This window comes from Hyaena hyaena, unplaced genomic scaffold, assembly GCF_003009895.1.
Source record: "Hyaena hyaena isolate Hyena2069 unplaced genomic scaffold, ASM300989v1 scaffold_56, whole genome shotgun sequence".
Classification (NCBI taxonomy): domain Eukaryota; kingdom Metazoa; phylum Chordata; class Mammalia; order Carnivora; family Hyaenidae; genus Hyaena; species Hyaena hyaena.
Window position 1 is genome coordinate 3204805 of NW_024080688.1, and position 24659 is coordinate 3229463.

The following is a 24659-nucleotide window of genomic DNA, read 5'->3' on the forward strand; positions in this document are numbered from 1 at the left end:
AGTGCATGCATTTCTCAGCTGTTCCTCTTTCCACACCACACCTGCCCTGAGCCAGAGAAACAAACCAGGAAAGACAAATATTTCTTTCTTAAAAGGCTGTTTTTCCGTCTTCAGATTCAGCTATTCTTCCATGCACTTCTGACTAGTTTATGACTGCCGCAAGCCAGACACTGCAAGCTTCCGAGTGTTAGTGAAACCCAAGTATGGACACACAAGAGGTGGTGTGTAAGACACACCTAATTCCGAACAGAAACACTATTTACACTAGAAACTCACCAGATCAAGTAAAAAAAAAGAGAACATTCACACAAATAAAATCCCACCTGTCTGAAAACAGATCAAGTCAAAATCAACCTATTCCAAATTTAGTAACCTTAGCAGGTCCTAGAAAACTTAGCTTAGAGATCCTTCGGAAGCATCTGAACGTGTGAAATTGTTTCTTAGGTAAATTAACTCTTCAGCCTTGCATGCGTGTCAGTTGCCACGGGCAACTGTATTCAAATCAGAATCTCTTTCGCCGAAAGGTGTATAAAGGTCTAGAGTCCTCAGCTTAGGCAGAAGGGTACCGCACCTTCTCTGAACTTTTTGTGTGGTCAAGGGAAACTAAGAAACCTCTGACTGACTCTAGAGACTGACTCTAGAAGATTCCCTCTCTTCATTCACACCATAAACCACAGATGCTCTGACTCTAGAAGATTCCCTCTCTTCATTCACACCATTAACCACAGATGCTCTGACTCTAGAAGATTTCCTCTTAATTCACACCGTTACTCACAGATGCACGTAGCAACGGGGCACAGCATCAGTGCACGGCCGAGGTCGACCGAGCCGGGCAGGGGACAGCACCAAAGGGAAAGCCGACGTGCCAGCTCTGCCCAGGCCGGCGTCCACGCGCCCTCTCACCAAGGCCTGGGGCGCACTGGGCAGGCAGACCCAGCCGATCAGGCATCAGCAGGGACACAGCACACAACACATTCTACGACAAATGCAGCCTGGCAGTGTGAGCAGTGACAAGGCGGGAGGGTCTTTCTTCTTGACCTGCTCCTTCCCAAATCAGAAACTTCCAGTCAAATACTCGAACCACCCTTCCTCTGTCAAATGCCTGTGCTCAAAGGGGCAGATACTTGGACGGGGGATGGACTAAGACGAGTAACAGTCGTCATCTCCGGTGGGATGGAAAATTCTCTTCTTTACACGTTTTTGTATGTTCAGAATATCCTGCTACAAACATACTCAACCTTAGGACCAGACTAAAAATACAGTTTAAACAAAACTGGTCCCTTCTCCAGAAGAAAAACGTATGCCTCGCCATTGCTATCACGCCACAAGATGTCACAGAGCCCCTGTGCCCCTCTCCCACACAACAAAGTGTCAAGAAATAGTTGGCGAAGCATTTCACAAGTGACATCTGGGCGCTCCGGACAAGAGCAATTACATTTTAAGGGGCTCTGAATTCCCTCCATCCGAAAGCAGAGAAACCTTCAATGCTGAGTTTCAACACCTGACAGAGAATTAAAACCGTGCGCAAGCGACAGGGCCCCTGGTTACCTTGTGCTGCTCTGGGACAGGCGTGGTGCACTTATACGAGTAATCCAAGCCCATCTCCCCGAACGCCACGGCCTTGGGGTGCCTCAAGGCTTGCAACAGGTTTCGCTCTTGACTCTCGCTGTAGTACCGCGCGAAATGCGGGTGACAGCCGAAGGCCCCCCACACCAGGTCCTCTTTCAGAAGCTCCTCCCACAGGCAATCGGTCAGCGTCCGCGGATCACAGAAGTCAGAGATGCAGCCCTGAAACTCCTTAGGGAAGGAGCTGCTGTAAATTTTTCTGAACTTGGTAAAGGACCCTTTGAAAGACAACTTGGAATACAGCATGTCCAAGTGACAGTGGGTATCGATGAACCCCTCTTCCAGGCCTGACCCCCGATGGCTCCTCGGCAGGGGGCCGGCCGCGTGGCCTCCGCAGGGACGCGTTGTTGTCTCCTCCTGGAGCCCTCTTTCCTCCTTCGCCTCTTCTGGGCTCCTGGAGAAGTGGAACGAGCGGGAGCTCTGGGACGTGCCTTCCTCGGCCGCCCCCTGGTCCCTGGAGGTGCTCCGGGAGCCTGCGGCGGGCTGAGCGGCTCGGTCGCTCGGGAGGCCCCGGCCGCCGCCCGCGGGCGGGAAGGCGCAGGGCTTGGGGCTGCCGGCCCAGTAGTTGGCGTAGTCGCACCACGGACTGCTGTACAGGTGAGCCGGGTACATGACATAGTCGGCGGGGAAGGCGGCGGGCTCTGGAACTTTCGGCGAGCCGGGCTCCTCCTGAGAGAAGCGGACTGCGGAGACCTCGTCCACGTCAGACCAGTCGCTCCCGGAAGAGGCGCGCTCCACCACCACGTCCCTCTCCCCAGGCTGCAGAGAAGCAAACAACGCGTGAGCCGCGGCGCGCACGCAGGCAGCCCTCGCACGCCCTCGCCAGCAGGACACAAACTCAGGCTGGTCCTCCCGGCCCTGGCGATCCTTCTGCGCCGGCTGCCTTTGCCGCCTGGGTTCCTCGTCATTTCTAGAACGGGAGCCAGGTCACAGCTATAAGCAGCCGTAGCAGGTTCCACAGGCTCAGACTGCCGTCCCCAGAGGGGCTGCGGTGCCCGCGCCCCCTTCCTGGCCGTCCCTCCCTCCGGAGAAAGGCGCTCTCTCGAGCCCCCGCTGAGCTGGGGGTTAGAGAAAGGCGGCGCCGGGCAGCCCTCATCTCTAACGGGTCTCCACTACGTCCCAAGTGCAGAAGCGCTGTCACGTGACTGCAAATCCTTGTCACGCTGCTCTCCACGGAGAGGCGGCGTCGGGGACCCGCCCCTTCCCCTCAAACCTGAGCCAACCCAGTGGGTCTCGCGAGAACAGCCGGCGAGCACAGCAGCAGGGACGCTGGGCAACGCCCGGGGCTGGGTGGGAGGAGCCTGGCAGCCCCCGTGGGGATCCCACCGCTCGCGCCTCACGGGGAAGCCAGCCCGGCCGCCGAGACCAGACCCCAGAAGGTCCCAGGCAGGCGCCAGCCTCGACCGCCAGCCGCGCCCGCAAGGATCTCGACCCTCCCGCCCCGACACACTTTCTGGACCGCAGGCCCCCCAATAACGGAATCAGAGGCACATGACAGAACACCACCTCCACCCGCAAGCCAGACCTGCCCCGTCTAGACCTTTCTGAATTCCTCACTAGCAAAACTGAGAGCCACGTCCAACATTTCGTTTGAGCCGCTACACGCGATGCTAAGCGCATGGGCTACACGTTGCCTCACATCAAGTCAGCCCCGCAGAACACAAGGCCCCGAGCTCAGAAAGGTCTAGTTCTCTTCACTCCGGGCTCCCAAACACAACAGTGCCCAGCATGATGTGCTCACAAGTACTTGATGAATCTGCAGAACAAATGTTCTGCAATGCTCCCTGAATGTAGCTTCTGGAAGCAACTGGGGGCTTTTTAAGGCTACCCCACCCTAAGAGAAAAAATTTTCATCCAACAGGGTCCCAAAGAATCCGTATGCAAGTTTCCATGTCACTCTGATACAAATCAGATTTAAGAAATACAGTAAACACACAGATCTCAGCTCATGCAAAAAAAAGACTGTTGAAGGCTCCTCGTTTCTTCTGGTTGACGAAGCCCAATACCCACCGGGACCCGACAGTGTGAGCAGCACAACAGGCCTTACGAAGGCCTTTCTTTTCCTGAAAATGCTTGTAGAAGCAAAGACAATTCACATAACAAAAAATTTACTATGAAGAAGTATGATGGATAAATTGATTACCTCCTTAAAATGGGGAAAAAAATGTTTTTGTTTCTACTGTCGATACTAACCTTCCACACCGCTACCCACTCTCCGAAAGGAAACAAACATTGGTGGCCAATGTGTTAATGAATTATAAACTTCCCAGAGGACACTTCCCTGCTTTAGATTTTCTTCCTGCTGTTCCCTCCATGAATAACAGAAATAGCCAAACAAGAATCTTTTCTAAGATACAAGATAACCTAAATTGCAGCACATTTTTTTTAATGTTTATTCTTGAGAGAACAGAGCGTGAGTGGTGGGAGGGGCAGTGAGAGAGGGAGACACGCTCTGAAGAGAATGCAAAGTAGGCTCCAGGCTGAGCTGCCAGCACAGAGCCTGATGTGGGGCTTGAACTCACAAACTATGAATTCATGACCGGAGCTGAAGTTGGACACTTAAATGACTGTGCCACCCAGGGCCCCAACTAATATTTAACATTTAATCTGAAATCCTGAAACTGGGTGATTTATTATACTAGTCCATTTACTTTGAATATGTTTCAAAATTTCCCATAAAAAGTTTTTAGGGGTGCCTGACTGGCTCCATCAGTGTACTGTGTGACTCTTGATCTCAGGGTTGCAAGCAGAGTTCACTTTAAAAAATAAGAAGTTTTCTACAAATTAATCTCTAAGGGAAAATAATCCTTCAAAAACCATCTTAATTATGGTGGAAACTTCCACCAATGCAGACAATAAAAAACTGCAGTCTTGCCAGAATTTGACAATTTTTCCCCCTTTTTCCCAAGAAGACACACTGGAATCATTACTTTTGTATACGTGCACCTGAAAGTTAAAGCCGTTCTCAAATGCAATTAACATCTTTGCAATCCAGCTCTTTAAAGTTATTCTGCCATTTTTTTTTTAAATAACTAATCTGATTAAAGTTACAAAAAGCACCTCAACAGAAGGTTAAGGTTTTATCTGCAAGGATGATCCCTCAGAAAGGGGGCATCATTTGATATCCAAGTTCTTACAAAGTCTCCTGTATTACGAGATGTACGTTCTTTTACGAGAGGGGGACAAATAACCCCAAACAGACCTCAAGCAAGCTACTGTTGGATGCTTATAGAAAGGTTTCCTAAATTCATTTCTTAAAATTGAGGGGTGAAGTTAGGCAAAGAGATGTACCAGATTTTATTCCTGGAGGATAGGACCTCACAGTCTCGCTGAACATCAAGGTTTCAACAAACCTTTTTAAGATCACTTTTTGTTTTTTAAATATCACTCTTAAAAAGCAATACAGTAAATGGTTGCACATAAGGAGACATTAGAAAAATACTTGAGGGGCACCTGGGTGGCTCAGTCAGTGAAGCATCGGACTTCGGCTCCAGTCGATACCGTGGTTCATGGGTTTGAGCCCCGCGTCGGGCTCTGTGCTGACAGCTCAGCACCTGGAGCCTGCTTCAGATTCTGTGTCTCCCTCTCTCTCTGCCCTTCCCCCACTCACGCTCTGTCTCTCAAAAATAAATAAAAACATTAGGAAAAAAGTTTAAAAAAAGAAAAATACTTGAGAAACTTACAAAGTGGTACCCAGGTGGAGAAACAGGGTAACAGGACCAGGATGGAAAGCTATTTTTCACTAAATACCTTTTGTTCTTTAGTTTCAAATCATGAGATTATTTACTGAGAAAGTAACCTCAAAAATAATCAGAGGTTGTTACATTGTGGCGATCCCAAAATACACGTCCAGAAAAAATGAACCACAAACTGCTAGACTGTGATAGGAACAGCTATTTGCAACTTGGGATAAATTTCCAAGGACAGAATTATACACAGATTCAAAAAGTGCCACATCCCATCAGCACAATCTCTCAGCTGCAGAAAACTACAAGGCAAATGGCCCTATTTTTTACAACAAAAAAAATTATAACACAATGGGAAGGGATGAGAATCTACAGAGACTAAGAGACTTGAGATATTTAGAAATTGCTACATATGGCTCTTATTTCGATACTCTTTTAAACAAACTAAAAATATCATGAAATGAACAGGATTATTTAATCACTGGCTGGATAGTTGATGTTATCAAGGATTCTGTGTGTGTGTGTGTGGTCTAATTTGTCATGTGTTTTTTCTGAAAATCCTGTATCACTTAGAGAGTCATACCACAATATTTATGACTGAAATGATACAGTAATTGGGATTTGCTTGGGATTCAAAATTATTTTGAATTTGTGGAGAGAAGCACCTGGCTGGCTCAGTCAGTAGAGCATGCAACTCAATCTCAGGGTCTTGAGTTCAAGTCCCATGTTGGGTCTGAAAGCCACCCCCCCCCCCCCCAAAAAACAAAAAATCACGCAGAGAAAAGAGCTAAGACAAGATTGGCAGTGAATTAATTGTTGAAGATGAGGGACGGGTGTATGGGTAATTTTCATAAATGTTTTAAATTTTCCAAAATAAAAAGTTTAAAATAAAACTAATAAGGGGCGCCTAGGTGGCGCAGTCAGTTAAGCATCCGACTCTTGGTTTCGACTCAGGTCACAATCCCACAGTTTGTGGGTTCAGGCCTGACATTCGGCTCTATGCTGAGAGGGGGTTCAGAGCCTGCTTAGAATTCTCTCTCCCTCTCTCTGCCCCTACTCGACTCACGTTCTCTCTCAAAATAAACATTTAAAAAACAATAAGTTACGATTCCAATCAGATAGAAGGGTGGATAACATCCTCTGGCTGCTTCCCAAACTCCTCTATCTTCCAGGGGGTTTTGTTAAAAACCATCAATTCACAGGGGCACCTGGGTGGCTTAGTCGGTTAAGCACTGACTTCAGCTCAGGTCGTGATCTCACAGTTCATGAGTTTGAGCCCTATGTTGGGCTCTGTGCTCACAGCTCAGAGCGTAGAGCCTTCTTCACAGATTCTTTGTCTCCCCCCTCTCTGTCCCTCCCCTGCTCAAAAGTAAATAAAAATGTTAAAATAAACAAACAAACATCAATGCCCAGGTCCCATCTCAGATCTCCTGAGTCAGATTTTCCATTCTTATTATCAGGGAAGTTCAGGAAATCACACTACTGGACTCAAAAAGGAACTCCAGTGACAACAAGCACCATGTCAAAGACATGTAAAAAGGTTCAATAAAATTTAATGAAATCCGTGAGTGGGAAAAATGGCAGAGTGTGGAAAATATATGAATTCAAAAAAGCATGTGTAACTACAAATACATACTATCAACAGACTTAGGATTATGTCATCTAAGTCCTTGAAAGGCTTATACAGTCAAGTTGGCCAAGAAAAGGGTTTTGGGTCTTCTTTTCGAGAAAATGGAAGGTTACCTATATTCAAGACTGCCTTAGGTTCACACCAACATGGTAAAATTTGAAAGTTAACATTTACTGAGGCCCTACTATACACTTATCACTGCGCAAAGTGTTTTCACATACTAGTTCACGGATCAGCCAACTGTGGCCCACAAGCCAAGTCCAATGCACTGCCTGCTGGGGTCAACAAGGTTTTGCTGGAACATAGCCAGGCCTGTTCGCTTAAATATGGCCTGTTTTCACACTTCTACAGCAAAGCTGAATAGTTCCAACAGAGGCCACAGAGCCCACAAGAGCGAAGGCATTCTCTGGCCGTTTACAGAATACAGAATGAGTTTGCTGATCCTTTTCTTTGTTAACCATGGTAAGTGTTCAAGAACTGTGACTTGTACACAGATGAAACTGGGGCTCACGGAGGTTGGGTGGCTTTCTCATGATCACAGTTCAGGAGGCCATGATACGACCCAAATCACCGGATGCCAGCACTCAGTGCCTACCTACCAGGTCATGCCACCTCCACATGGATGCTTAACACGGACAATCTACATGTCCAGACTGACCAAGAGAAATCTGGGTACTTCAGTCTGGAAAGTTCATCCCTACGAAGGAATTTTAGGCCGCCCAACAGATCATGATCAACATCAGACAGGAAACACAGCCATGATACAGTGAATGGAAAAAGTAGGTTATAAAACCTCTTGTTCTTGGGATTTCCCGTTAAATACACCACATGTGGTTTTTGTCCTTCCTGCCAAGAAACCCTTTGAAAATTATAGGAAATGACTTGAGAAGACAAACCTACAAAGAGAAAGGATATAGAATAAACAGCAAAGTACACAAAAATCGGCTGCCAGAAAGCAGACAGAGGAACAGTTATCAGATACGCAGACCACAGAGGGCCAAAACCAAAGCCTGCAGTGAGAAACACCCGGAAACAGGGAGAGCCACAGTACAGGGCCCCGAAAAGACTCAGGCACTGGAGCGATCAGAGCGCTAAAATTGAAGGTAAAGCTGGAGATGAAAACAGGAGGAGCCAGAATCTGTGAAGTTAGGTCCCCAGCTCCCCGCTCCCATCTTATGCAGGTGGGTCCGCCCTTTCCCACCCAGCAAAAGACTAAGGTCATACGAAGTACTTAGAACTTTCTCATACTTGGTAAAGCTGAGCCAAGGAGACTATGGAATAACCAGGGACAACGGACACACAATTGAGGGGGAGGGACCGCTGCACAGTTAAGAACCCAGGTACCTCCCTCAACCTGACTCCCAGAACAGCAGCCGCCAGACATACGCCTCCCGGGTGGAGGAGGAGAGCATTTCCCCTGGGGGACACTGACCAGCCTATGACGATCAAGCCACAGACCCAGTTGGGGCCCCCACAAAATTACCCAATGTCGGCACCCTGTGTTGAAGCCAGCAGTTGATAAGTCCATCCACGCACTTACAACTTCCAATCAGCTTTCGAAAGCTCCATCTTTAAATACGGACAGCCAGCACCTACATCCCAGGAGAGCCCTACCACGGAAGATCGAAACCAAAATTCTTCGGGGGAAAAAATGGAAGGAAACTCAAAGAAAAAGCAGTGCAGAAAGCAGAAGAAAACTTCAAAACAAACCTGTAGCAATTCTCAAAGAGACAAGGCGTGATAATCTCAAACAACCACAGGATGCTCTAAAAAAGGAATACTCAAAACGTTCAACTAGTGTTCTTGGAAATTAACTAATCAGGGGCACCTGAGTGGCTCAGTCAGTTAAGTGCCCAACTTCAGCTCAGGTCACGATCTCATGGCTCGTGAGTTCAAGCCCCAGGTCGGGCTCTATGTTGACAGCTCAGAGCCTGGGGCCTGCTTTGGATTCTGGGTCTCCCTTGCTCTTTGCCCCTTCCCCACTCACACTCTCTGTCAACAATGGAAAGAAGAAAGAAAGAAAGAAGAAAGAAAAGAAAGAAAAGAAAGGAAAGAAAGGAAAGAAAGGAAAGAAAGGAAAGAAAGGGGGGAGATGGGAAGGAAGAAAGAAAGGAAGAAAGAAAGAAAAGAAATTTAGTATGTCAAAAATGGAGTGGGGAGTATATATTATATACACTCACCTTAATTACTCACAAAGAAAGCAAAAACAAAAGGAATTCTACGGCAACAACTGAGGGAGGTAAACCTCCAAGAAGAAAATACAGGATTACTTATTTTGACAATATTGAGGAGAATTTTATGGCACTAGCAGTTTGAGGATGAATTAGTGACAGGTACAGAGAAAACTAAAGGGAAGAAACAAGGCAGTGATGCTCTCCAAGGAAGATAAACTTTTATAACAACGTAATCCGGGGCGCCTTGGTGGCTCAGACGGTTAAGCATCATCAGGTCATGATCTCACGGTTCGGGGGTTCGAGCCCCACAATCAGGCTTTGTGCTGACAGCTCAGAGCCTGGAGCCTGCTTTGGATTCTGTGTCTCCCTCTCTCTCTGCCCCTCCTCCACTCATGCTCTGTCTCTCCCAAAAATAAACATTACAACAAAGGAAAACCAAAAATGTAATCAGAGTATTCTAGATGACTCGGGCTAGGAATGGGGGATAATAAATCTTCAACAGATTCAGCCAGAAATTGGATAACAGCACAGGGAGTTAGCGCTGAAGTTAGCGCAGAGCACTAAATTCTCAGCTTTTGAGTAGCACGTCCACAGATGTCTACAACTGGAAAATCAATACACAGTGCAAGCTTACTTAGAAATACAGAGGTAAGTACTAGAAGAAAGAGTTAAAAAGGTTCAAGGAGCTCCCATTCAAGAGCCATAGGTAAAGGATAAGCAGAGATGGGTACAACAGAGGAAGGCTTTTCCCCCTCGATCATAAATTGCATTTAAAATTGCTAGTTTCCCTCCAATACCGTTCTTTCCTTCAAGAGCAGTATGATCAGGGTGTCAATCTCCCGGATTAAGGTTAGTTTTCCAGACTCTCTTGCAGCTAGGTGTTGGCCAGGTTTCTGGATTTGTGTCAATAGATAAAAGCAGGGCATGTCCTTTCCTTTCCTCTCCTCTCCTCCCCTTCCTACTGGCTAGAATGTCAATGTCATGTACGCAGGGTCCCATCAGAGTAGCCACCTCAGACCAGACGGAAACCAGGTTGAGGGAGCAAAGCATCAACGCCAGGCGCCAGGGTCCCTGGAAGTGTGGAGCCATCCTCCTGAAGCCAAATTTCTATTTTCTTTAAGCCATTATCCATTTTGTTAGGGCAGGCACGCATATCCTAACATATAAATTCTAAATTCAAACAAACAAACAAACAGGTGGGGGTGCCCGGTGCCTTAGTCAGGGGAGCGTACAGCTCTTGGCTCACAGGGCTGTGAGTTTTAAGCTCCAAGTTCGGTGCAGCGAGCACTTAAAACCAGAATCTTAAAGAAAGAAAAACCAGCACTGTATTAGAAACTCTCCAGACTTCTTAGGAAGACAGTATTTTAGAAGACAGTCATCAGTTTGTCCTGGGGTCCTGGGTAAGTCAAGTGCTGCTTTTAATGAAGAACACGCAGGATCAAACTACAAAGGCCAAGAACTAAAAACCGCACGCTCGGTGTAGGCTCAACTCACCTTCTGGCTTTCCGTGTGAGCGTCAGAGTCCTCCCAGCACCCCAGCGGGGGAGAGTGCTTGTCAACGACTGTCCTGCGGTCACCAGGTGTCCCCTCGCTGGGTTTCTCCTCGGGGTCTATCACCACTCTCCTGTCGCAGAAGCTGGTCCTCTCTGGCTCCGCCTTTTCCTCCTCCGCTCTCACCTCTGGGGCTGCCTCTTTCCCTTCCTGAGCAGGAGACGTGGCAGCACTCCTGGCCCCCGGCCCTTCTCCACGGCTGGGACGCCCGCCGGCGCTCGGGCTTGCCCTGGGGGAAGCCTCTCCCTTCCTTTTCGGCATCGACTTTCCCAGGATGCCCTGCAGAGCCTTCAGGTAGATCACCGTAGAGCCTTGGTCTCGAAACCTATCCCTCTTCCTTTTCTGCACCTTGTTTGGTTCCTCAATTGTGTCATTCTGACCCTCAGCTTCAGCTGCAAATTCAGAGTTTGTGGAGTTACGAGAACTCTCTTTTGAATCAACCTGGAAGCAAGGGGGAAAAAAAAAAAAAATCACAGATCGTGAAAGGGTTGTCCCAAGGGTAATTTCATACAGCAAGTCCTCAGCAAATCAGAAGTCAGTGGCGGCTGCAGCAATAACAGGCAGGGTGACCGAGACGAAGATCCTCTCCTGGAGCTAGGCTCCATCCCGGCCTGTTTAGAAGTGCGACTGTAAAAGGGCCTGAATTGCTGCAGTTTCTAACTACTCACTTTCTAGTGCTCATCAGGTCATACCCTCATACTGCACGGGGCAGGAACGAACCAAGAGAGAGACAGTCTAAAGTCACTAGAAGGTAAGGTCCTGGAGGCCAAGGACTACCACCACCCACTTCAGAACACGCATGGGCAAAAGAGAAGCTCAAAATTTCAGCACCAAAAGGGTCAGCTAACCCAATCCCCCGTCTCAGGGTCAAGGAGACCTAAGGGCCCAGGAAGCAGTGGACCCCTGAGGGCAGGGTGCAAGCCTTTCCGAAGTTCTCTGCAAACTCCTTCCCCCAAATCAAAACCTGGGTGCTGGAAGGTGTCTGGTCTCCCAGAGAATGCACCAGGGTCCGTCCAGAGGCTGTAACTACCCCCGACCTCAAATCTCCTCAGAGATGCAGGTCAAGTCTCAGTTCCTTCTTTCCTTCCCCTCAGCACTCACTCATTCCAGCAGCTACACTGTTCTCGATGTTAATTTACTGTGAAACACATCCAGTCTGATCCCGGCCGGGGATAAGAACACTCCACAAATCTTCCTCTAGGATCCTCTCAAAAGCAGTGAAGTCCAAACCTCCCCAGCTAGGACCTGGGTTGACCATCAACCCAAGGGCTTCTATAGTCCCTACATCTTGCACTTCGAATTCCTTTGCATTAAATTCCTCTCAAATATACAGACGGAGCGAGAACTCCACACGAAGGTGGCTTGATCCTTTTTCTCTACTGCCCATCAGGAAGGGACTGGTTACATAAAGAGGCTGACCCTCTTATTTATTCACTTCTCATATTATTTGAATTCTTTCCAAGAAGCACATGCATCCTTTCTTTAAGGCTTCTGAAGTCTATAAATCTAGACAGTAACGTGGCATATTTTTTACTAGCAGTACTCAAATTGCTGGTGTCTACTGGCTTTGAGGAGACGGACAGGAAAGGTGGTTTTTACTTTCATTTTGAACCTCTGAATCTTCTAGCATGGTAGACATTTTTTTTTTTTAATTGTCTACAGGCATTATCTGGGAAAGGAGATTATAAACCATTTTTTGGTACCTTTTCTTATTTAAGAAAACCTAATAAATATTTTAAAAAAACAAAACAAAACAAAACAAAAAACCTTGGAGGTTGCCTGGGCTTGTCTTATGGGGCACAGCCACAACCTCCCAGCCTGCTTCTCCACCGTCTGCACCTCCACCTCCAACCACGACCTCCAACCACCTGCCAGCCTCCAGGGCCCCCATCATGCCCTTTTACATACCTTTGTGGGCAAATCTCCCCTCCTTTGCTTGGGATACCCTTGCCTTAGTATTCATTTTACATTTCACAAACTACTACTCATCCTTGAAGTTTCCAAATCCCTACTTGGACTTCTCCGCCTCTGCCTGGGCCACCAGCTGCCCCTCTCCCTCGCCCTCCCACCCCCGGCCCAGGCCAGGTACAGGATGGCACCGAAGGACAAGGCCGACAGCAAGGAGAGGGGCCCCTGTACCTTCTGAAGGGTCACGGCTCCTGATTTCAAACCTGACACCGCCGCTTGGAAGTACAGACCCGGAGTTACAGATCCCCGTTTTCCGAGGAAAACAAGAAATCTCAAAGTTAACTCATTTGTCTCATCCAGTCAGCAATTTTTTTGTTGAGGCATACTTCTGGATCTGGGGGTTAAGCATTCAATAAAACATAGCAACACACCTGCTCGCTGGACCTCATATTCTAGTTGGTGGGCAAAGGGAAAACCCGAAGAAAGGCAATGTATGTGGTAGAGGGTGAACAGGGCCGGAGAGAAAATAACACGTGGAAAGGAGGGATGGAGAAGGGCACTCAAGTGCCCGGTTCAAGGTAGAGGTCTAGCCAGGAGGTGATTTTTAATGTGAAATTTCCAAAATTTTGATACTCCGAGGACCCAGCAGGCCACACGTAGCCTGTGGGCCACCGTCTGGCCAACCCCGGTAAAGGAGACCGGGACTATCCTTGTGGGAGAAAAAAGGGTTAGAATCCGAAGAACACACCTTCTGTTTTCATGTGGACTCAAGAGTTCACAGAGCTGAACCTTACATGTTTCCCTGTGGGCTGACAGTCCCCAGAGCTGCCACAGCTGTCATCCCTCCTGTTCAGGGAGGGAAACTGCCATGGCCTATAAGTGGCAGAACCAGGAGGCAAACTCAAATTCCCCCTAACATCCTGGAAACCAAGGGAGAATAGCAAAAATATGAACACTCAGAAACAGTAGCAAAGGCCGCGATGTCAAAGACCGTGAGGACCCGAAGTAGATCCAGGTTCGACCGAAGACGTGCAGAAGTAGACAGGAGGCTCTAAAGGCAATGATTAGGTAGGAAGTTCAAGAGAAAAGGCCAACAACCTGGCTTCTTAAAGGAGAGGGTTCCTTCTTCCTGGCGGTTCGGCATGGTGAATTATGCATCTCTGGAGGAGGCGAGAGAGATGTGTTCCAGGCCTTGTCCTCACCAGCGTGCCCAAGGGCGACATTTCCCGCCCAGTCCCTCCCGTCCCTCCTCCAGGCGCCCAGAGGAGTTCTAACATCTGGCGACCTCGCGCCTCCGCTTAAACCCCATCAGTGCTTCCGCATCTGCCCACAGGACACATCCGCAGCTCCCGAGCAGGGCATCAGAAGCCGTTCGCAGGCTCGACCCCAAGCTTCTTTTCCAGCATCATCGCCCCCTTTCTCCACACACCCAGGTGCCCGGGAATGGAGAAAGGTGCTGGAGCCAACGGAAGCGAGGGCCTTCGGGAACCGGGAGTGTCCCGAGAGCTTCAGGCCAGCAGCCCTCGCTGCCACTTTCTGGACACACACCGTTACCCTCCTCCCTGCCCGTCAGAACTCTAATGGGCACCTCTTCCGTGAGGGCCTTCTCGAGGGTTCGTCATTCACCGCTCTGACTCCGGGTACTTCAAATACCTCTGTTACAACACTCCACACCATGCTCGGTGCTGAAGGACTGGCCAGTGCCGCAACCACAGCCTCGCTCTCTGCACCTCCGGCCCCTGGCACGGACTACCGCCCAGCTCTGCACATCTGCTGGGTCGGGATGCAGGAACCACGATCACACACAAAAGCTGTGTCAGTCGAGAGCCAAGACACACAATGGCTTCCTGTGTCTGGGCTGTGCCGCCCCGCAGAAGGGGAGGATCTTGGCCTCTTCGTCTCTCCACCCCTCATTCTAATCCTGGGCCAGGACAGAGCAGGTGCTCCAGAGGGCCGGATGCGAGAGAACCCAGGCTCTGTAGTCCCACCGGTCTGGGATTATAGCGCAGACTCCGCCACATACAAGCTGCACGGCGTGGCCAGTTACTTAATGTTTTTGAGCCTCCTCTCCCAGCCCCTACACACTTGTGCTTATCGATATGTAAATATTTGTTAACGGACATGTAAAGATAATACTATTTCACGAGACTCTCAGGATTATGTGAGAGCTTACGGGTCAAACGTTGAAAACCGTATTTGATGAAAGTCTATCACCTCGTAAAAGCTCAAATTTTCCCTTCCAGTCTTCCTTCCCGAAGTTGAAAGTAGAAATTTAGACGGGTCATACTACGGACTAAGTTATCAGGTAGGTGAAGGTGCTCACAACAGATAAACTTAACCTTCTCTACAGAATAAATGAACATCCTCGGCCCCCATTAGAATTTGAGAAAACCTCTCCGGCAGCTGTCCCAGAGCTAATAAGGAATGAATGAGAAGAGGCTGGCCGACAAAAGTCTCTAGTGATTACAAATAGCCCCATCTAGCTATGGTCTGCATGTCCCTCCCCCCAGCCCCCCAAATGCCTATGCTGCAATCTAACCCCGAGGTAATGGTGCGAGGCAGGTAGTCTGGGCGGTGATTAGGTCATGAAAGCGGAGCCCTCGTGAATGTGACCAGTGCTCTCACCTAAGAGGCCCCAAGAGAGCTCCCCTGTCCCCTCTGCCATGTGAAGACATTAGGAGAAATCTGCAACCCAGAAAAGGGCCCTCACCCAACCATGTTGGCCCCTTGATATCAGACTTCCAGCCTCCAGAAGTGTAAGAAATACGTTTCCGCTGTTTATAAGCTACCCAATCTGCGGCGCTGTTGTCGCAGCCAGAACAGACTCAAACAGGTTCCCCAGTGACTATTCTGTGACCTGGCTGAGGCCTCAGTGCTGAAGCTGGGGTGAGAGAGGCGATGAGGGACCCCCCCACACACAGCCAAGCACATACCCCTCCAAGTTTACAGGGCAAATGCAGAAGAGGTGGACAGGTAGTGGAAAGGAAGGCGATCTCAGAAGGCCCAGGGGGGAAAACGTGTCGTTTCCCTGTGAGAGCCGCTGGGCTGTGCTTGCTGACAGGACTTAGGACTCACTCGATGAGAAAGCTGGACGTGACCGCAGAGCCAGAGGGGAAGAGGTGCAGACTGAGAGGGAAATAAGAAAGGCATTTTGTAAGTCATCAACGCGAGGCCAGTATCACGCCTTGTTTCCAAACTAGCAAACACTATAGGGACAACCCTTAGCAGGGCCAGAGAGAGGAACAATTCAGATTAATAGTTAACACCCTGCCATTCTATCCTCACGGAACACGAGTGACCTCTCAAAGATGCTAATCTGCCTTCCTCACAGATAGAATCCACTAGAACCCTCTCATGGCTCAGAATAAAATCCCAAGTCCCCTGGCTACTGACGCCCTGCTGAGACCTGCCCCCACCTCATCTCCAGCCTCCATCCTGGGCTCATAAGCTCCACAAGCAAGCACATCATGAGGCCGTCTCACGACTTCTCAAGCCCTCCCCCCAGGACAGGTGCTCCTTTGAAGCCATCCCATGGCTCCACGACCCAGCAGAGTGCCCGGCCCTCAGGAACCCTCACGGGCTTACGGACTAAAGGCAAGGCACTCACGTCACGGCTTCCGAGACAGGACCCGACTACTCCTGGCTCCACAGTTAACCATTAAATAGCTTTTGGCACAAGAAGGCCCCTTAGCCCTAAATGAGATAAAAATGGGGCCCTGATAGCTTAGACCCACCTGGATCAGAAGCGCTCTACCTTCAAATCTGTAGGACGGCTTGAGCCGGATGTGCCGCGACTGAAAGAGCAGAGATTCCAGCCCCTCTTGAAAGGCTTCATTCTATCTCTAATTGTCACTGAAGTAAAATTTAAATCAACTGATATTATTTTATGCTGTGCCCAAATCAAGTGAACAGCGTCAAGAAGGACTAGTGGCAAGATTAAAAGAACAGGCCGAGCCTGCTATTTACCTGATTTACATCTGAATCCTGTTCAATATGCATTCTCATGCCCAAGACAGAAGAATCTGAAATCGTCATCAAAAAAAAAAAAAAGAAAGAAAGAAAGAAAAAACCCATGTGCCACACAAGAGTTGTGTGAGGCGCACGGTGAAAACACCTGGCGCGCTTCACCTAAGGGACCCGCGGGGGTTCATTAGATCTCAGGTCCACGAAACTTAACCACCGAGCCAAGGTTTACAGATAAACCCACTTTCCTTATTGCCTCTGATTCCTTTCTGTAAGATGCGTTTATCTGAAGCCATCTCACCCAACTAAGGCTCTCCTTCCGCTCCTCTCCGAACACAACTCCTCACCTTCTAAGGCCCAGAGCTGCAAACCTAGAATGCAAACTCTTAAGAGGGCGGTGATCTCTGTTCTGTTCCAAGTAGAGCACTGCCTGGGACACTCTAGGCCCTCGATAAATAGTTGTTCAAAACCTGCCTGGAAGGAAGAGAGGGTGAAGCTCACGCTAAGGTTGGTGACATTAGGTAGTGCTCACCCGCTCTACCAGGGAAGCAGCGGACCGTGAGAGAAGCAAATTACATTTGCTTCTATGTCTCACAGATGCATGTTCAATCTTCCCTCACCACCACCCCACCCTCTCAAAAAAGGACTGGGAAAATTTTATCCGCCTTTTTTTAAGTTAATATAAATAAAATGAAGGAGTGGATGAAATGTACCTCGTCTGAGAAGCGCTCCTGCATGGTTCTAATGCGGAGCTAAATATTTAAGCTCCAAAAGCAACTCTACCCTAACCCACCAAGCAAAACCCCAAGGTGCTAGGAACCGTTAACTCTGGTGAAATTCCCCACCAAGAACAAATCCTTCTTCTCCGTTCTGTGACTCAGGTTTAAAGCACAAGGGCGCCATTCCTTACATTCACAACTGAAATGAATACGGCGGTGTCTCTTGAACTTGCCGTGCACCTTCTAACCCAGCGAGCCTTCAACCTAAACTGCACACTACAATTACTAGAGGAGCATTTAAAAATCTGGAAACCCAGGCCACACCCGGGCCCAAGAGCCCAATTAAAGGAGAATGAGAAACAGGCGCAAGCACGTTTAAGCTTCCCAGAGAGTTTTAAAGTGCTGCCAAGTTTGAAAGCTACCTCTCTAGGGCACGTTAGCCCGCCCCCCGACCAGCTGCTGGGTCTTCCGAGTTTGTTAGGTAGACCTGGGAAGACCCCCAGAGATCTCTGAAGACGTGACTCTTTTTAGTCTCAAGCCACGTGGAAGGGCCTCACCGACTGCAAGGCTCCCGAGCCACCTACCTTAAGGCTGCAGGCTTCCTCCTCCAGAGAAGCCATTTCTTCTAGAGAGGAGTCAGCAGAGCGAAGGGGGGATCCTCCGGAGGAAAGGAATCCCCGTGTGCTCCGAATCAGGCAGCCTTTGGAGGCAGCCCCGCCCACACCTGGGCCAGAGGAATGCGAGGAGGAAGAGGAGGAGGAATTTCTGCGGCAGGAAGAGCCCCAGGGCAACCTCGGGGTGCAGGCCACATCGTCCTGCTTCTGGGCTTTCAGGCGCTTGGGGCTGCCGGTCCCTCCTGAACGCGGTGCAGAGCTACGAGCTGACCGGCTGGAGGGGGCCACATCACCGGGCTCCCGGAGGCAGCTGCGCTTGCGGGGACACCCTTCCGAAGTGCTGCTCCAGTGGTACTTGACCTTGCGCCGCTCCGACGCCATGGGCACCTGCAAAGTAAAGAGGGGGCCTGGATTCCTACACCGCCCCTCCGCAGACCCCCGCCATCCCAAGGTCCCCCGGAGGAGGGCCAGCCAGGTCAGAGCCAGGCGCCTCACTGACCTTTCCCCCTTCTTTCCACTGCCCATCACAGTTCTCAAGGTTTCGGAGATGCCAACGCGCTTCGACTGTTCGCGATTCCAAAGCGCTTCGTCTTAGTCAAAACGATCCAAGATTTACTAAGGGCGTCGGTTGGGTTTCCAAACCCACAACGTGCTTCCGCGATCGCCAAGCGCTTCAGCTTGCACAGCGCTACTAGGGAGATGTCAAAGCGCTTCCGGGATTACAAAGCGCTTCGATTTAGTTTGCGATACAGAGCCCTTCCGAGATGTCAAGGCGCTTCAAAAGACTACAAGGCGCTTTTTAGGGTCCACACAGGGCGACCAGACCCGCAGCCTTTGGGCGGGCGCGTGGCCCAGAGGCCCTGTACGCCCAGGCCGGGCCGCAGGGCAGGGCCAGACCCGGCGCGCAGCCCGCCCGGCTCCCGCGGCCCCGCCGACCAGCCCGGGGCCCTCGGGGCCCGAGCCGCCCCCCGGGAGCCGGCGGTGCCGCGCTCGGCCGCCCGGGACGCCCTCGGGCTCGCCCGGCCGCCCCTGCCGCCGCAGCCCAGACGCCGGGCCCGCCGCCCCCACGGCCAGAACGTCCCACCCCGGCCGCCCGCTCGCCTCCCGCCCCAGTCCCGCGGCCTCCGCCCGAGCTCCGGCCACCCCGGCCTCCGCGGCGCCCGCCTCCCGGAACGAGCCCTGCGGCCCGCGGCCCGGCGTGCGGCGGGGGCGGGTCCTGCGCAGAACGGGGGGCGCCCATTGCTCGAATCGGCAGGGGGCGGGACTCCGAGCAAGACGGAGCGCGCCTGTTGGTCAGGAGGCTTGGAGGCATTGGTCGGAAGCAAGGCGGGGCGGAGCCACTCACGTGGGCCCGAAGAGCGCGAAGCGAGGGAGGGCCGCGGTTCCGCCCGCCTGCGTTCCGCGGCTTCGGGGGAGTCCGCGGACCCCCATCCTACAGAGCGGTTCCCTACTGCTCAGCGCTGCAACCCTTAGCCGGTCGCGTTCAGGTCCCGAGAGTCTCCTCGAACCCGCACTAACGTCATGACCCCATTTGCAAAGCAGGAAACTGGCTCAGAGAGACCAAGAGACACACCCATAGAGTGGCAGAGTTGGAAGTTAGGAGCCACAAGGAAAAAAAAAGCGACACAAAAATGCAAAATGTAAAATTTCTGCCGGGCAAAAAATATCAAAGTTAAAAGACAAGATACACACTTAGAAAAATATTCGCAACACCTGACAGGGGCTGATGTCCCTACTATGTAAAAACCTTCTTAATAGGATAATTATTAAAATGGAACAGAAAAAAAATTAATAGAAACAATAAAATGGAAACATGTTAACTGGAATTAAAATAAAAATTTAAAAAATAAAATGGAAACAAATGGGCCAAGGAACAGCAAATTACAAAAGGCTCTTTAATATCTGAAAAATAGGCCTCCACTTGTCACTTTAAAAATACGAATAAAATTATAAATTTTCACCTATTAATGGGCAATCATCAAAAAGCACGATAATAGTCGTAGCTGAAGATGTGGGGAAATGCATTCTCATAACGGATTCCATATAAATTGGTACAACATCTTTCGAAGGAACACTGTAGTAACAGTGCAAACCACCGCAACACCCGGCAATGGAAGCTAATTATATAAATTATGGAATATCCTTAGAATGGAATACCAGGCAAAAAGACTAAAGTAATCCAAAAGTACTGTTGAGGAAGGATGGCCAGGAAGGATGTGACAAAACATACCCACCCCGAAGCCAGAAATTCCAACTCCATCTTCAGCTCAGTCTAACTCATAGTTTTGGTCTTCTAATGAAAATCTTCTAATGAAATCTAACAATTAACGATGCTAAGCAAAAAGGTAAAATTTTCATCATCTTTGGAAGGATACCCCAAACAATAACAGTGGTTGCTTCTGGAGAGAAGAGGCAAGAGACGAAAATCCCAGTGGAAAAAAAGGCTTTCTTCCTAGCATGTAATGGTTTGTACTGGATTTTTTTTGTCATGTGCATTTATTAACTTGAGGGGAGAAAACAGGCCTTCCTTCTAAGGATTCATAGAAAGATATCGTGGTGCCCTTGAGCCCTCCCCCCCCAGAATTCATATCCACAAACTTATATATACATATTTACAACTTGCTGAGGGGAGAAGGTCTGTAGCTTTCATCAGTTGTCAGAGTGGTTCATTGACTTCTCCAGAAATGTATGAAGCCCTGGTCTGGAAATGCCAGATGTCTTGATAACCTGCACCCTAATGGCACTAGTCCTGAAAACACCCTAGTCAGAATTGTAAGGCGCTTGCCACATTCCAGGTCTCGGTTGGGGCATATAACACACACTCTAGTTGACTCCTCGCAGCCATTAGAGCTTAAAACGGGTGTCAGCACCGGTCAGAGTGGCTAAAATGAACAAATCAGGAGACTCTAGATGCTGGCAAGGATGTGGAGAAACGGGCACCCTCCTACACTGTTGGCGGGAATGCAAACTGGTGCAGCCCCTCTGGAAAACAGTGTGGAGGCTCCTCAAAAAATGAACAACAGAACTCCCCTAGGACCCAGCAATAGCACTGCTAGGAATTTACCCAAGGGATACAGGAGTGCTGATGCATAGGGGCACATGGACCCCAATGTTCACAGCAGCACTCTCAACAATAGCCAAATCATGGAAAGAGCCTAAGTGTCCATCAACGGACGAATGGATCAAGAAGATGTGGTTTATCTACACAATGGAATACTACATGGCAATGAGAAAGAATGAAATCTGGCCATGTGTAGCAACGTGCGTGGAACTCAAGGGCATTATGCTAAGTGAAGAAGGTCAGGCAGAGAAAGACAAATACCATATGTTTTCACTCATAAGTGGATCAGGAGAAATTTAACGGAGGACCATGTGGGAGGAGAAGGGGAAAAATAGTGGGGGAGAGGGAGGGAGGCAAACCATGAGAGACTCTTGAATGCCAAGAACAAACTGAGGGCAGATGGGGTGAGGGAGGGGAAGGGGGTGATGGGCATGGAGGAGGGCACTTGTGGGGATGAGCACTGGGTGTTATATGGAAACCAACTTGACAATAAACTATTTAAAAAATATATTGCAACAACAACAACAAATCAGGGGTGTCAGTGCAGACTGCTGCCCACTGAGGCCGGAGCCCACTCATCTTTGCTACAAAGCCGTACAAAGCTGACCTTCTTGGGGGACTACTGAATGCTTTCACAAAGCAAGTTCTTGCCCTTGCCCTGACGACAAACCCATGAACCAGGTACTTTGTCTTCTCTCCATTGTGCAGATGAAGAAACAGGCTCAGGGTAGCTCCCTAACTTAACAGATCACACAACTACTAACAATCAACATTTATAGGCAGCGCCCAAATCTCAGGCACTCCATGATACCCCTTGGTGCAGCGCACCTTCTCCAGACAAGCTCATCTGGACACAAACAAATTACAAACTAATTACAAAATATCTGTTGACTTTACCAATGTATCTTTTTAAGTTTACTTGTTTATCTAGTCATCTGTACACCCAATGTGGGGCTCAAACGCAACAACCTTGAGATCAAGAGTCACACACTCTTGGGGCGCCTGGGTGGCTTAGTCGGTTAAGCGTCCGACTTTCGCTTAGGTCATGATCTCGCGGTTCGTGGGTTCGAGCCCCGCGTCGGGCTCTGTGCTGACTGCCAGCTCAGAGCCTGGAGCCTGTTTCAGTCTGTGACTCCCTCTCTCGCTGACCCTCCCCTGCTCACGCTGTCTCTCTCTCTCTACTAGAAATAAATAAAAACATAAAAAAAAAAAAAAAAAGAGTCACACACTCTTCCAACTGAAACAGCCAGGTGCCCCCCTCCCCCGATGTATTTTTATTTTACAAAAAAAGAAATCATTACAGTAGGACTATTTAAAATAGGACACACTGAACTTAAAATTGCACATTTCCCAAAAAGATTTGCAACACGACTTTTCAAAAAAAAAAGACCCGCTGCATAAACCTTAGGTACGTGGCAGAAATCTATGTTTAATATCTTTTTATTTATTTTATATAACAGGGCAAGTGCATTTTCAAAGTACTTCTGTAGCCATGTCTCACCCGTTCCTCCAAATAGCCCAGGGAAGGAAAACGAACAGGTGTTACTTACAAGGAAGCCCAGGGTCCAGAAATTAAATAAGTGATTTAAATAGCAGAATCAGACATGCAACTGGCTCTCTGGATTCTTCATTCACTCATAAATAATACACACTCTCAAAACAAAAGCTCCACTGAAAATATTAGCATTAGTGGGATGGGAGGTGCCGGGTGGGCATTAAATAAATATCTGTGGGTTAAAAAAGATTTCTGAAGGAGAAAGTAGAAAACCTACTGAACCCTTTGCCAGGTGTCTGGCATTTGTAAAACTCGAGGCCTTGGGATGTGAACCGAAGAACCGCATTAGGACACACAAGCTGAGGATCTTTCAGGCCAGGGAAGTTTGCGGATGTTGTTGGCAAATGTGATCCAGAGATTTTAACTTTGGAATACAAACGACAGTGTTCCGTCAGTTCTTGGGGGGTGTGAGCTGGGTAACAGGATTACCACACACCCCGAAACCACAAAATCGCCCACATCTTGTGCCGATGGACCCGGGTTTCCGCTTCAGTCTCCTGCTACCCAGCTCTGACCGACAAATCCCAGAAAGGATGATGACTTCATGTATTTTTTGTCTTGAAAAGCTGAGGTCCCTTCTTCCCCATCTCGCTCTGGAAGCTTTCCTTCCCGGCCCAGGAAAGCTGATGGCTGGTGTTCTTGGGAGATTTTGATTCTGCCTCAGATCTTCTTTTTGATTTGCTGTTCATCTTTCCAATTGAGGACAAGGATCCTCATCTGTGCTCTAGTCATCAGGGGCCAAAAAGTTCAATGCTGTCTAGTTTCCCTTCTTTGTAGAAGAGGATATTCTCCATCAGCTTCCTTTTGGCTTCATTGATCTCGATTTTCCACGAGGTCTCCATAGCTGGCGTTCAATAGAAAGTTTAAAGAAAGAACTTGAATAAACAGCATTTGGAAGTAGTTACTATTATTATAATTTTTTAAATGTTTTACTTATTTCTGAGAGAGAGAGAGAGAGAGACAGAGAGAGAGAGAGAGAGAGAGAGAGACAGCGTGAGCAGGGGAGGGTTAGAGAGAGAGGGAGATACAGAATCTGAAGCAGGCTCCAGGCTCTGAGCTGTCAGCACAGAGCCCGTTGCGGGGCTCGAACCCACAAATGGAGAGATCATGACCTGAGCCGAAGTCAGACGCTCAACCAACTGAGCCACCCAGGCGCCCCGCTATTATTCTAATTCTTAGAAGTCAGACTTGGTCAGTTTCTCACTTAAATCACATTTCTAAATCAGGCCCTGAGCATGATGAGCATTTTCCCCTGCTTCTGTCTTTGCAGTGAAGCCTTGCCCCCTGGCCCCACTTTTCAGAAAGGAGGGGCCTTCCATGCTCCTTCTCATGGGTGGGAGAGGTTGGTGTGAATACACCACTCTCTCTTCTCCCTCCTCTCTTCACCCAGTGTCTCCTGGGACATTCACTAAGCCATGTTTCGTAGTGGGCAGGGACACTGCATTGAAAAGGGCTTCCATTTGTTTTTTTTTTTAATTTGAGAGAGAGAGAGAGAGGGAGGGAGGGAGGAAGAGAATGTGAGCGGGGAAAGAGGGACAAAGGGAGAGAGAGAGAATCTCAAGCAGGCTCCACGCCCAGCTGAGCTCCATCCCACCACGCTGGGATCATGGGCTGAGCCGAAATCGAGAGTTGGACACTCAACCAACTGCGCCATGTAGGTGCCCAGGCTTTCCAAATTTTTATTCCAGAAGGAAGCCTGGGATATTTGGATAGGAGAGGGAGAGATAGGAAGAGTTTTGACTTGTTCCCTAAGTACGATGGGGAGCCACACAGGGCTTTAAGCGAGGGGTGATGTGAGTTGGTTTTAAAAATCACTCTGGCTGGTTCCTGGAGAAGGGACAGGGTAAGGGGCCAGAGGGCATCAGGGACACAGGGAGGCTGTGCAATCATCCAGCAAGAAGACAGTAGCTTGGCCAAGGCGGGGGCAGGCGATGCAGAGAAGCAGAGGGAGCTGAGAGATATTTAGCCAATGGATAGGACTAGGTGATGGGCTGGACGTAGGGGGCCAGAGAGAGAGGGAAGTATCAAGGACGACCCCCACCCGAGGTTTCTCATTGTACAGTCAGCTGGTAGGTGAACAGCTGAAAAATCAAAGCATGCGTGAATTAGAGCGATAGAAGGGACAAATAGCAGGCTGAGTTAGAGACCCCTAAATGAGCCCGCATAAGCACT

At 49.2% G+C, this 24659-nt stretch overlaps 2 protein-coding genes across 7 annotated transcripts in view; both read right to left on the reverse strand.

Annotated features, from left to right (window-relative positions):
• Positions 1 to 18802, reverse strand: part of TATDN2 (TatD DNase domain containing 2) — a 31111-nt gene extending 12309 nt beyond the window's left edge. For all 6 annotated transcript variants that reach the window (XR_005528300.1, XR_005528301.1, XM_039231378.1 and 3 more), the window contains exons 1-4: positions 18371 to 18802; positions 17842 to 18258; positions 10611 to 11108; positions 1549 to 2385 (exon numbers count right to left, since the gene is read on the reverse strand). Coding sequence is in view for 4 of the 6 variants with exons in the window: in XM_039231378.1 (XP_039087309.1) it covers positions 1549 to 2385; positions 10611 to 11108; positions 17842 to 18252 (1746 nt within the window). In the remaining 2 variants the exon portion in view is untranslated. The remainder of the gene's footprint in view (positions 1 to 1548; positions 2386 to 10610; positions 11109 to 17841; positions 18259 to 18370) is intronic.
• A 3539-nt stretch (positions 18803 to 22341) lies between these two features.
• Positions 22342 to 24659, reverse strand: part of IRAK2 (interleukin 1 receptor associated kinase 2) — a 58951-nt gene continuing 56633 nt past the window's right edge. Inside the window, exon 13 of the mRNA XM_039231423.1 lies at positions 22342 to 23331. Coding sequence (XP_039087354.1) covers positions 23219 to 23331 — 113 coding nt within the window. The 3' untranslated portion in view covers positions 22342 to 23218. The remainder of the gene's footprint in view (positions 23332 to 24659) is intronic.